General features: G+C 39.7%; 1 protein-coding gene across 6 annotated transcripts in view; it reads right to left on the reverse strand.

Moving 5' to 3' along the window:
* Positions 1–13,813, reverse strand: part of SORCS1 (sortilin related VPS10 domain containing receptor 1) — a 547,844-nt gene that overhangs the window by 148,499 nt on the left and 385,532 nt on the right. For all 6 annotated transcript variants that reach the window (XM_045438838.1, XM_045438836.1, XM_045438837.1 and 3 more), the window contains exon 9: positions 9,605–9,784. In XM_045438838.1, coding sequence (XP_045294794.1) covers positions 9,605–9,784 — 180 coding nt within the window. The remainder of the gene's footprint in view (positions 1–9,604; positions 9,785–13,813) is intronic.

The raw sequence follows: 13,813 nt of genomic DNA on the forward strand, positions 1-13,813 counted from the left end.
CCTTATGGTATGGGTATTGTATTTTAAATTTGATAGAAGCTTTTTGTTTCCTCTCAGGTAAATTGGTGGTATCTTACAGTTGCCTAGACTTAAAATCTGGTGCTTTCAGTTGTGGTGCTTGGTAAATGATACATAAATAGGACTACTTTAAGTTTATGTTAGGCATAGCACTCATGGTCTTAAATACTTTATCTCATTTAAACCTCTTGGCTAAGTATCACTTATTCTATTTCATATAAGAGGAAACTGAAGCTTATCCAGGTAAGGTGAGTTCTCCAAGGTCATGCTACCTAAAGTCACACAGATAGCAAGTGGCAGACCTGGAAATTTAACTCTACTTATGGCCCCACAGACCATGCTCTTAACAACTGTCTAAACCATTGAGCTATTTACAGCCTTAGGCAATTGGAAAAGGTCAGTTAAAGCCCATGATCCAAATACTATTGCTTTTTCTCTCCCTTTTTTTTTTCTGTAAAAAGATCACTCTATTAAGTCACTGAAATATACTGAACAAAAAAGAAGAGCTTTTAAATATAAAGACACAGTGATTTCCCTAAACTGTCAAATCATTCCCTCCTGCATTCCTATAGCACCTTGTTCCCACTAGAAACAGTCCTTGTTAATTCCTTGGCTCTGACAATATGATTGCCTTCTCTCTTCCATACTTTAGGAAAGAGGTAATAATTGGTAAGTTGACAAACTGCAATAACAAATCATTAGTGTGTACCGTATTTTTCAAGTGTTTTAGAATGTATTAAATGCACTTATACTTCTTTTATATTCTACTTGGAATTATGACAACCCAGGGAGATAATGGGAGAAAGGGCTGAATGTGTGGAACAGCACATTCCAGGGCTGTGCACAAGCCACCTCCCTTAATGTTTGCAGTAACCATGAGATAGAGTTATCAGCAGCCATATCTTGAGGATAAGGAAACCAGAACCCAATGAGTGGCTTTGTGAAGCACAGACTGGGCAGTATGCCCAGTGCATAGTGTTTTCATATATAAAATGTAGTATTTATACATAAAACATAGTGTTTTATATATAAAACATCCGACACTCACTACAAACCTGCCTAACAGCTAGGACCTGGATTCTATGGATGAGGAAATTGAGGTGTAGGCAAATTTTAATTGCTTATGATGACAGAGTTGGGGTTCGCATGTAGATCTGTCTGACTTCCAAAGCCCTTTTAACAAATACAGCTCTGAATTTCTCAACTTAAAGAGGTTGGGTTTCAATCAACAGAATATGTACATTTTTACCTTGGCTTTTGACACAGTCAAACCCCATTAGTTTGTACCTGCTGATTTGGCATCTGGGGTAATTTAGAGTTGGGCCAACTTCATACTCCTTTGGAACGACAAGTTTGTTAAGCAAATAAATGGTATAAATGAGTAGCTGGGAGGAATACTTTGAACTACTTAGGAAAACAACCTCATTTCGAGAGAAAGCAGACAATTTCTTCTGCATTGTTGATTCTCGACAAATGCAGAAGACATAAATTCCAGAAGCACTGTACCTCCCGACAATGGTACGTCAATTACAAATAATATTTAGTTATTCACTATCCCAGCTCTACAAGGACTGCTCGCCAGGGAACCCCATATTGGTTTTGCATATGTTCCAGAGGCTGTTACATGTTTAAATATGACTAAACTGCCAGTTCTTTAAAAATTAGATTTCATAAATCAGAATTTTCACCAAGTCCTATTTTCCCTCCACAGCATACTCACACATGAGAAGCGATGCTGTCTTAACCACGCGACACTCTAGGTTACAAGAGAATAAAACGATTACCTATTCCAGTAGTTTCATTGCCCATTTTCCTTCCTGCCCTCTCCCTTTTTTGGCAAGAGTGTCAGAACAGGGTTATATGTGTTTAGGAGCTGGTTCATTTGATTTGCAGAAGCGGTGACTTTATTGGCCCCAACTGCATGGCATTATCAAATGCCACTTGAGCAGAGAGCTGCGTTTTGTAATTCATCTTTGGCAGCTTGGCCTTCAGGTTTATCTTGGGGAATAAAAACGTGCCAAGGCAGAGGCAACGTGTGGCAATAAGGGACGGATCTGGAGTGGGTCTGCTGATTTTCCTCTTGTGGCCAGGGCACTTTATCTGTGCAAATCCCATTTGTGGTGTCTTTTTCATTTGTCTTGCTTCTTTGGTCTGCAGAGATGGTCACCCCTGCTCTTAAGTTTCTTGTGCTCATCCATTGCTCCTTTTGCTCCGAGCCTGAGAAGCCCATCTCTGTGTGTGTCCAATGCGTGACACGCTTTCCTCAAGGGCTCTTTCGTGAGGTCTCCGGCTACGGTTCTTGCAACCGCTACCCTCTTACTTTGGCTATCACTTTGGAAATCAAGGGAGTGGTGTTAGTGCCCAAAATATGGAATGTGTGTGTAGTTGTACGTACAACAGTGCGTCTGGGGTTCCACTGAGGATAGGGGGACATGTTTATGTTGCGAGAAAACCTCCCTCAGTATTTATAGTATGTGCTGCTTTGGAATGAGGTGGGGCTGAAGGATGGAACAGGACAGGAAAAAGTAATAGTCCCGAGGAAGACATGCCTTCACATGGATACGGTTTCTGAGGAAGATGTTCCCCTGTGGGAATGACACAGCTCACTGTTGGGCGTTCGTCTTCCTTTGGGGAAAGACCTGTTACGTTTTCTACCTTTCTGAATTCTGCACAAAAATGCTGAGTGTATTGAGAAGCCACTTATCTTTCTTTGCCTTGCATATGGGGAATTTGATACCAGAAGTCTCAAAGTAATCAGTTATTATTTCTTCTTCTCTAATATCATATGAGCCCAAATACCATTTTGATTAGACTTTAAACATGAAGTGTTACAGCTCAAACCTCAAGCCGACACAAAGCACATTGGCACATTCATTGTGCCCTAGGATGATAGCTTTGGAGGGCCACCCTCCCTTCTCTTATTTTACTCTCCTTGTTCACATAGGCTGTCCCCAACTCCCTTGGATAATATCTAGAAATGTCTCTACCCAGGCATACCTCAAAACCCAGCTCCATAAGCTCTTTTTCCCAGAAACCAGAACCCCTAACTGTCCCCAACTCTTCCTCTCTTACCTCCATTTTGTCCCCCAGATGACATCATGACTCTCAACAACTGTATAGGTTTTTAAGAGCACCAGTCTTCCCCCAAACTTCTCCAGGGCTCCTTACATTCCTTACCATGATATAGTCATCAGCAATTCTCCTGACAGATCTCACACTACAGTCTCCCACTCTAATGTAACTTTTGGATTACCATTCACTCCACCATACTCCCTCACGAAAATGAATATTAGAAGAGTCACTTTGTATAAGACTTATTTTGCTTTTAATAAAATAGGTAGTAAGAATTCTGCATTAGAAGATAGGACAGCAATAACACTATCCCATATATACTGTGTACTTATGAAGCGTGAGGCACTATACGAAAGGTTTTGTAAGCATGAGCACATTAATCTCTCATGCACTCGAAATGGCAGAGTCAATGATGTCCTCATTTTACACGTATGCAAACCAAAGTTTGGATGGGGTCAGTTACTTCCCTAAGATCATTCCCCAGAGAACCTTATAGCTGGACTCCACTTCAATCTGTCTAACTCGAGAGCCCACACACTTAATGCTTTGGGCCCTACTATTTCTTCAAATTTCTCAGTCATCCTAGAGTATTCTGAGAGAAATGTCAGGGATGGGATGTCATACTTTCTTGAGGCTACCTTTTATTCGTTCTTCAGTACGTTTCCTTAATAGTTATCCCATAAATATTGTTTGAGCATCAACTATTTATCATGCATTCTTCCAAGCACTGACGATAAAGCACCTAGAATGTCTAAGTAACTATACGTTCATTGAACAGATTGTTTTTGACAGTGGGAATGTGTTCGGTGCTGGGACTTGGGTTTCTTTGGTGATTTTAATGAAGAACCCTATATTCTTCCTTTGCTTTTTTAATATGCATCTCTAGAGGGTGCTCTTCTCTCCCAAACTTTCTTTCACATGTTGCATGTGGAGGCTAAGCTAGGAAAACCCTTGCACGGGAGTTTTTGCTTGTTTCTGACTCTACTGAGGATTGGGAGATTATTCCCCCTACCCTCTCTGTCTCAGACATTAATTACAAATCCAAAGTGTCAAAATTTGGAAAGGATAAAAAAGTATGAATCAACAAGTGTAGCTAGAAAGAGAACATATCTGTGACCATAATTTCTTCAGGCTTTGGAGACAGGATATTTTTCTGTTCTAAAGAGAGAACTGCAGCCAGGAGAGACACATACTCAGGGAGAGCAGGGTCAGGGGTAACTCTGAAATCAAAGAGCCCACTCCCCCCGAAATGTCCAAGTGTTCTTTTCTTCCCTATTGCCTTAACCAGGCAACACTATCCTACTAAGGAGAGAGTAAGTAACCTTAAATATAATTAGATGGTACATTCTGTGTCCAGTAAGAAATATATCTTGGATAGGAAAGCATTTTTCTTCTCTAATTCCTATGTTGGATTATAAGAGGCAGCCTTTCCCTAAGAAGTCAAGGTGTCAGTACATCATCGCAACTGTTCGGCTTTCTCTTTTAAAGAGGTGCACTGATAGTGTGAAGAAGACACTGTGTGTGCAATAGAACATGCACTGCTCATTGGTTATGTCTTCCATCATGCCCACTGTGCCCACTCATGTATGCACACATTCTGTGCATCCCCAATTTGCCAGCCAGGTGGCTTGACTCCCAACACAGCCCTTTCCACTTGGCTGGGATAAACTGTCATTGCCCATTAAACCAAAGTGCTCTTCATCATCATTAATTAATATTCCCTTCCTAGAGGAGGATGGATATTGTCCAAAGCTGTCAGACCCCCTCTCATCATCCACACCAGACGGATACACTAGGAATCACACGTCTCAGACACACTCGTCATGTCTTTTTTGCTCTGGCCACCGTCAGGCATGTGGTCCTCTCTTACCCATCCCCACGTGATGCCCCTGGAGAGTTTGTGCTATTCAGGAATGACAGAATTTTAGAACACTTGTTTCTAGGCTTCTCTGAAAGAAACACATCCACCAGACAAAATTGGAAGGGACATGACAGTGCTCCCTGAATTTAGCTCTAACTACAGACTAAGGTGGTTCAGAAGGTGGTGAATAGGTCGAGAGAGATCATTTGCAGATGCTGAGTTGGCATTTCTCCAAGACTGTTTTCTTTTTTCTGTCTGGTTTCTTCTACTTCTAGGTAAAGTCTAGTACTATTTATCCTACCTTTCAATGTCTTTTCTTAGGGATATTGCTGGGCCACAACCAAATACAAGCCCAAATCTTTCTAGAGACACAAAGAGTTTGTTGTTAAGAGTTTGCATACTCTAGGGACACCTGGGTGGCTCAGTCAGTTAAGTGTCCAACATTGGCTCAGGTCATGATCTCATGGTTTGTGGGTTCGAGCCCCACATCGGGCTCTGTGCTGACAGCTCAGAGCCTGGATCCTGCCTCAAATTCTGTGTCTTCCTCTCTCTCTGCCCTCCCCCATTTATGTTCTGTTTCTCTTTCTCTCAAAAATAAATAAACATTAAAAAAGTTTAAAAAAAAGAGTTGCATACTCTAGGATTTAGATCTTAATTCTGCCACTAGCTTTGTAATCTTGCAAAGATGATTGCATTCTTTCTGCCTCTATTTACTCATGTTTAAAATGGGAGCAATTATAGTCCTAGTATCATAAAGTTAATGTATGGATTGAATGAGATAATAATGGGAGGTTCTTTACACAGTGCCTGGCACATACTGGCCCCTAAAATATTATCCATTGTTATTATGAACCTTCATCAACAAAAATCCTTATCTAGCATTTTTGCTCTGTGGACAACTCTCCTGGTTCACATTTCTTGACTCTTTCAAATGTGGTACATGTTCAATGGCCAACTGACACTGAGGGAAAATTCTAGCATTGCAGTGATTAAACCACGTAAGATGGTCACCCAACACTTGGTCCCCAGCACTCCCTACGTCATCACATACACACATGTGTTTCTAGGGAAGAAAGGGCCACATTTGTTGTAAGGTTCTAATGTGTGTATATGAACATAATGATTGATTTTAATGAGACATGTGCTTCCTTTTGCATTTCCCACAAAGACTCATCAACAGTACATTTCCTCGATACACGGACTCCTATTGTTACACATTACACAGTCGGCCTCTGCTGAAACAGCTTAAAGAGCAAACAGCAATGGCAGGTAGTTGGCATGCAGAAGCATACAAGCAACGAACTCATGCTGTCCTCCTCAGTCACCCCCAAATGTGAGCAGACGTGCACTCCATATATTCTGTCTTTGTTACCCCTACCTCATATGTTGCTCATCTCTGCTCCTTATTAATTCATTTACGGATTTGCTTACTTTTCATTTACCTCTAAGCACTCATCATTCATTGCAATTCTACTGGGAAATTCATGCTGGATGGCTTTCAGCTTTCTGCTAGCCAGAACAATCAGAGTTAAGGAACATTTGTGCCAGGTTCCACGTCAGCCAATATTCTTTCTATCTAGGTAATCAGCAGATACGGCACCGCCGCCATTCTGATCACATCAAGTTCAATTCAAGTTGCTGTGAACTGTCAGGCTAATAAAACCAAAGACTCTTCTTCCCCGGCCCCAGGACGCAGAACACCTTTACATAATGCAGTCACACCACCGCTCAAAGTGATGATAATAAGAGCCAGCAGTTTCCCTACAGACAGTCAACTGCAAGAGAGACACAAAGGGGAAACACAAGGATTAGCCAAGAAATGGTTTGCCGTGTCCCGAAGACACCCTGTTTCCTTTTCGCGTTCCGTACCTGTTAGCAATGTTTGAATTCAGAAAATCATTCATGAAAACAAGTGTGAATCACAGAACATTGCAAAGTCATTCCTGTCCAAAGCTGTCATCTTTTCCATCATCAAGGGACCAATTAAAATGGTCTCTGTTTTGGCAGAAGACAAAATTTATCCAAAAACCAAACAAAACAAAAAAACCCAAAAAACAAAACAAAACAGAACAACAACAACAAACTATTCCACAATAGATTGAAAAGAGGGGAGCAGTTAATCAGAAAGGGAAAAAAAAATGCAACCTGAAAACCAGAAAATATTTTCGGGAGAACAGGACAGAGTCAAGACCAGGGAAACAAATTGGGTGATTGATCTGGGGCAGCTGCTTTGACTTCTTATGAGACTCTTGAAGCAAGCTATTTCCATCATAAGTGCTGGATCAAGGCACAAAAATGAATGACATTTCCACAAAACACATTTAAAGTTTAAATGTTTGTACAGCATTTAGAAGTGAGGAAAGAAATGTGGCAATTTACGCTTGTTTATAAGAAGACAAGTAGTTGGTGTTCAAGAATTACTATGGCCATGCTAAGTGCAATATGGGAAGCAAGAGAGATCCAAAATAGTAGAAATGTGTTGGGTATTTAAACAATATGGGTAGATTTTAAGACTATAAGAATATAGACTTTAAGACTATAAGAATAGCCTTAAAGCCTAAGTCTTATAGCTTAAACTCATTGGACTATAATATTAATTATGCTATCTATAATTTGTTGAGCATTGATGTATTTCTGGAACCATTTTACAGTACGTTAAGATTAACACAAGTAATCCTCAGAGAAATCCTATCAAGTAGATACTATGTATATCTCCATATTTTAAACAAGGAAACTGAGGCTTGGAAATTATTGGCTTTGTCTCTAGAATACATACACATGGGTATAGCTAGGATTTAAATCCAGTCAACCTGACTCCAAAATTTATACTTTATTTATTTATTTTTTTAACATTTTTAACGTTTATTTTATTTTTGGGACAGAGAGAGATAGAGCATGAACGGGGGAGGGGCAGAGAGAGAGGGAGACACAGAATCGGAAACAGGCTCCAGGCTCTGAGCCATCAGCCCAGAGCCCGACACGGGGCTCGAACTCACGGACCGCGAGATCGTGACCTGGCTGAAGTTGGACGCCCAACCGACTGCGCCACCCAGGCGCCCCCAAAATTTATACTTTAAGTCACAAATTTTATCCAACACAAATTTGAAACTAAATCACCAGAATATGTAAATATTTTCCAGAATACATTTTCAGATTGAGACTGAGATATATGATACTATATTTATCTGGAACATGGGCAGGAAACGAGTGGAAAAAAACTTGTGAATGTGTAAAAAAGTTTGCAGTGCATTTTTCTAAATATATACACACAAACTATGTTCCATGCTAGTCTGCACTCTGAATGGGGCAGTTTGTTAATGCACATTTATACATAAAGAGAAGTTTAGATACTAGAAGAAAATCCCCAAGAGCCCCTAAAGGAAAAGAGAGGTAGACAGCATTAAAAAGAATTACAACAGTGGGTTTAAATTTCTTAAGTGAAATTGGATCCTTTCTTTGATATACTGGATACTATTCCCTTGTTTCTTGTTATTTAAGCAACTTCTTGACTTTCTGAAACTCATACTCAACCAAAAGATAGCATCATTATGACTGTACATATCTGAATCCATTCTAGATTTTTTTTTCAGATAGGATATAGGTATATGATACAGACACTTCCCAAATTCTGAATACATTTTGTAATGGCTCATTATAACCCATTATAAATCTTTCATAGTGGAAGGTAAGACTGACAAATGGCTAAAATCCATCCCCAAATAGCAGCTTTCTTTCTACCTAGCTGTGCTTTAAATGGCAATTCAAGTGTTGGCATTTGTCATGAAAGCTAAGTGATCCAACATGTATGATTTTATTTTGTACCTTGGTCATTTTGAGAAGCAAAAGGCCGTAGTTCTCTTAGGGAATTATGGTAAACTTTGTTTTTTGTCTTTCCTCCCCCCCTCCCATTTAAGAGAGTAAGACCTACATGTTTGTCTCACTCACTGGCCCGCTGAGAGGATGACAATTAGCTACTGGAAGTTATCTAATGAAAAAGGTATTCAGGTCCAGGGCACCTGGGTGGCTCAATTGTTTAAGCATCTGAGTCTTGATCCGACTCAGGTCTTGATTGACTCTCACGGTTCATGAGATAAATCCCCAAGTTGGCCTCTGCTGACAGTGCAGAGTCTGCTTGAGACTCTCTCTCCCTCTCTCTCTGCCCCTCCCACCCCCTTTCCAAACAAATAAATAAATATTAAAAAAAAAAAAAAGGTATTCAAATCCAATGGGAGCATCTTCTGATCCAATGCAGAGTTGCCTCTTTCTTTCTTCAAAGAGAGAGGGAACATGCCCACTACCCCTTTGCTCACATTGGGACACCGTGTTTGCCCTTCAAGATTATTTTCAAAATTCACATTAGGATCACTCTTGTTCAAACCTTTCAATTGTTTGACTGCTTCTCCAGATACTCTCTCTAGGTCTCTGAGACTACATGGCCTGTGGACTTCATGAAAAAATAATTTTTCCCACAGGTGTTCTGTAGATTAAAAATTAACCAACAAAAATGCTCTACAAATCCCTTCTTCTCCCGAATGACATGAGGCCACGTAAGGAACTAATAATTAAGATGATCAAGGCAACAGCCAATGGTAGGCCTTTACCTCCAGTCCAGGCACTACAGGGGCTCAGGACTGCACATGCCTCGTGACATACCTCATAGAGGTCAATCATGATGTTTCCCTCAGGACCTCTGCTGCTCTGAACATTCTCCAAGGCCAGCGTGAAATAGACCCCACGGGTGTCTGAGATATAGAGGTTATAGGTGTCATTTTGGTTCCATTCTTGCACCGCTGCAAACACTTGATTCTCATCTGTGCTGATGACGTGCATGTCCTGAAGAAAGATACAGAGGATGAAGAGGTTCGAACATTAACATGGCATGTGTCCAAAGAGAGTGGAATCTAATGAAGACCAACAGGATAGGCACTTTGGCACTGTAGTGGAAGATAGAAATGTTCCTTGTGTATATTTGTGAACTAAGAATTGATTAGGTTAGCATTAACCATGTATTTCCTTTGTCATTTGTGAAGTTAAGCAGTAAGGCCATGAGAAAATAGGGCAGAGAAATGCTTGGTAGCTCACTTATAATTTAATTACTTCATTAGATAAATGAAGAATACCTTCTCAAATATGTATGACTTTGGAGAATCAGTCATCTTGATATACTTGCCAGGCACAAACATGGTACATGTTTAGAGGGCTTATGTGGGGTAAATATGAGGAGAAGTCAGAGAGACAGAGAGAAAATAGACAAGCCCTGCAACTCTCAGTGTGGTTCATGGGCCCCCAGCATGGGGGCATCACCTGCAAGCTTGTCGGGCACACAGAATCTCAGGCCCACCTATTGAATAAAAAATCTGCATTTAAATAAAATCTCTCACTGATTCAGAGTTCTGTTAAAGTTAGAGTTAAAGTTCGTTAAACTTTAACTGTTAACATGTGAAAGTTTGAGAAACACTGCCCAAGGCTCAGCAACTCCCAGAAGCCCATGAGGAAAACGTTCACCTGAGAACCCCAAAGCACTAGCTGTCATGTCAATGAGGGCTCAAGCATTTGGTGGTTTATCTAAACCTTTACTCTGAGAAGTTCATTGGAAAACCTTAAGTGAGAGAGGGAAAAAAGTAGACTGCTTAACTGATGACACTTTCAGACTCTGATAGTTCTGGAAGATAAAAATAAGGCAAAGATAGTATGGAGGCAGTGAGTAGATGTCCCTGGGGTGGGAATTCCAAATCCTTTCTTCCCCATTCAGAACTCCAGAGTAGCGAATATTCAGGGAGAGGCCGACATAAACCAAGGCTTGCTGTCTCCCATGCACAAGCTCTTGGAGGCCTTTCACCCTTTGCCCAAGGCAGCAGACACTGGTATAACTCTCAAAAACCAAAAACAGAAACAAAACGAAACCAAAGCCAGAATTATATAGAAGCACAAAGACAGAAGAACAATTGGCCTTTGTGCAGCTTAATACTCAAATCTTCCCAGATGGATCATCCTCCATTCTTGAAAAGCTTCGGGAGATTGTTCAATGCTTTTTGGCAAGAATATCAGTGCTAGAAAATTCTACCTAACTTCTATCCTAAAGTTCTCCTTGTATACGCTGACGTTCTTTCAATCAAACAAAGGCAATTCAGCTTGGATTCTGCCCTAATGTATAGGAACAAGTCTTTCTCCCCATTACCGGGATCACAGTGAATTCCTATGACCCCAGAAGGAAGAGATCCTCATGCAGACAGCTTCATATTCCTTCACCCCTACTAGGTACCACATGCCATACTCCAGAATTCGATAACGTTTTTATAAAAAGAATACAGAGTAGGAGGCCAAAAATGAATCCTTCCCATTAATTCGCTGCAGGTCAATAATGCAAACTTATGTTTTGTATGGAAGTTGGCCACTGCTTATATCAGCCAAATGTCTATTTCCATTTCTTCAGCTAACTGTAGCTTGATGTTCTTTGACAAACACCCTCATTGCTCTCCGAGAAATTTCCTCCCTGTACTCAGTCTTTGCTACTTTCTTCCACCCTCAGCACCAGAAATGAGCGTGTTGAATATGCAATGTCCCTGACCAGTGGTTGGATCAGTGATGGTATGTAACAAAAAGCCAGTAAGACAGAATTATAGAATGACTGCGGCATCAGAAAAAAAAAAAAAAAAAAAAAAAAAAAAAAATATATATATATATATATATATATATATATACATACATACATACATATATATATCTTACTATTAGTTCATAAGCAGTAGGAATAAATAAAATAATTAAAAATAAAATAAAATAAAATAAAATAAAATAAAATAAAATAAAATAAAATTCTAGATCTGATGGAGACATATCTTAGGGGCAGGAGATGAAGACAGTCCTGAAGAAAATAGGCTCAAAAGAACGAGAGGCCACATTCTGTGAATGTCTTTGAGTCTTTGATTGTGGACAGCTAAGAAGCCTGCCCCACGTGTAAACCTTTCAGCTAGAGAGAACACTAGGGAAAAAAAAAAAAAGGTTAAAAGAATGGACTTTCAAGTAAAACTACTTGAGTTTAGATCCTCCCTCTGTAACTTAGCTGTGTGAACTAAACTCTGTGCCTCAGCATTTCTACCTGTAAAACAGAGATAACAGTGTGCCCTCCATGGAGTTGTAAGGATTAAATCAGTTACTAAGTGTTACACATTTATAGTGCCTGGCATGTAGCATTTGTTTCATACGGGCTAGCTATTTTCAGTGACACATGCCCTTAAATCTTTTCTGTTGATTAAGCAAGGTTGATTTGGCCTTTCTTTTCACCGCAAATGTTGGATTGTTAACCAGTATACTTAATAAAAAGTAGTTCATGCAAGTGTTTTGCTTCTTTTGAATGGAGGGGATTAGGTATGGAAATTAGCTCAAAGGCCATTCAACCACTAAGGGCAAACTTTCTATGGCTCCCCATTTCCTAATTTAGGACAAAGACCCAAATCCTTACTGTAGCATTTAGAATCCTCAAAGAACTACTCCTAATTCATGTTCACTCATCAGCAGGATGCAGTATTTTTCCTGAATCCATGTTATGATATTTAAACACAGAGCTGGCCCCTATATAACTACTTCCTACCTCTGTGCCTTGGAGTGAATTTGTGCACTGGTGAACCCCTGAAGTCTGGGTCACCACAGACATCTCCTTAATAAATGCTAGGGACTAGATAGAGTACATTAACTATACTAGCCCACTCAGACAAATCTTTATTTTGTAGATTCAGAACTAAAACACAGTGCCTCAAGGTCACATAGGGAACCAGTCACATAACAATAACAAATTCAAATGGCTACCTCTAGATAAGGGCAAAGATCAGCTCTCTCTCTCTCCATATAATCCAATTACAGTGAAGAGACTTAAAAAATGATGTTGGTCTTAGGTATTTGAATTGCAGGATCTGACATATTTCAATGGCATCTTTCTTTTTAATTCATGCCTATAGTCTCCTCTATCAGGTAAATATGCTTTTTCTACCAGAATGGCACTTTATATTGAATGCTTTTACTGAGACACAAACTTTTAGAACAAGAAGTAGCCTTTTAGATCTTCTATGAGAGTGTTTTCCCAAGTCTGTTCCATAGCACACCAGCAATGTTGGACTTTTAATAGAATTTATTTATTTATTTTTTTAAGTGGATCTCTTTGGGAATGTTTGATCAGTGATGAATTATATAGTTTTCTTGCTCAAAGGACATCCTAGAAACTTTGACACCAGTGACCTACCATTACTCTCAAGGCAAAGAACATAGAATGAAATTTAGGTTTCTTCTTAAACTTATTTGATCATAGAGCCAAATTTTCATGAGGTATCTCTAAGGATATTTGATTCAGAGTAACATTTATTTTATTTTAAAAATGTAAAAACAAAACAAAACAAAAAACCCAAAACAACAAACAAACAAAAAACAGAGAAAGAAATTGATAAGCCAGTCCATGGTTCCACAGCAAGTTAGTGACCTATGTAGGTCTGGAATCCAGGCCTCCTTCTGTGAATCAAACAGCCTCTGCACCGCCCATGCCCTGGGTGCCATCGATCTCCCACCACACAGACAACGAGATCTATACTGATAATAATATTACCTTGCTTTTATAGAGTATCTGTCCTCCAAAGTGCTTGAAGCACTTTCATATGTATTGCCTCGTTTATCTCACTTGAGGGGCTCAGAATGAGCTCCAAGTAAGTTAAGGGAAGGAAACCTTCACTGTGTCTCCTGGTCTAGGGCTTTCATGCTTTTAATAGCAGCAGCAACATTAAAGTCTCCCCATCCCCCTCTCTGGTCATCATTACCATTATATTATTATTATTATTAATTTTTTTTAAACACAGTTCAGGGTAAGCATAGTCTTTC

The sequence above is a fragment of the Leopardus geoffroyi genome, chromosome D2 (genome assembly GCF_018350155.1).
Source record: "Leopardus geoffroyi isolate Oge1 chromosome D2, O.geoffroyi_Oge1_pat1.0, whole genome shotgun sequence".
Classification (NCBI taxonomy): Eukaryota; Metazoa; Chordata; class Mammalia; order Carnivora; family Felidae; genus Leopardus; species Leopardus geoffroyi.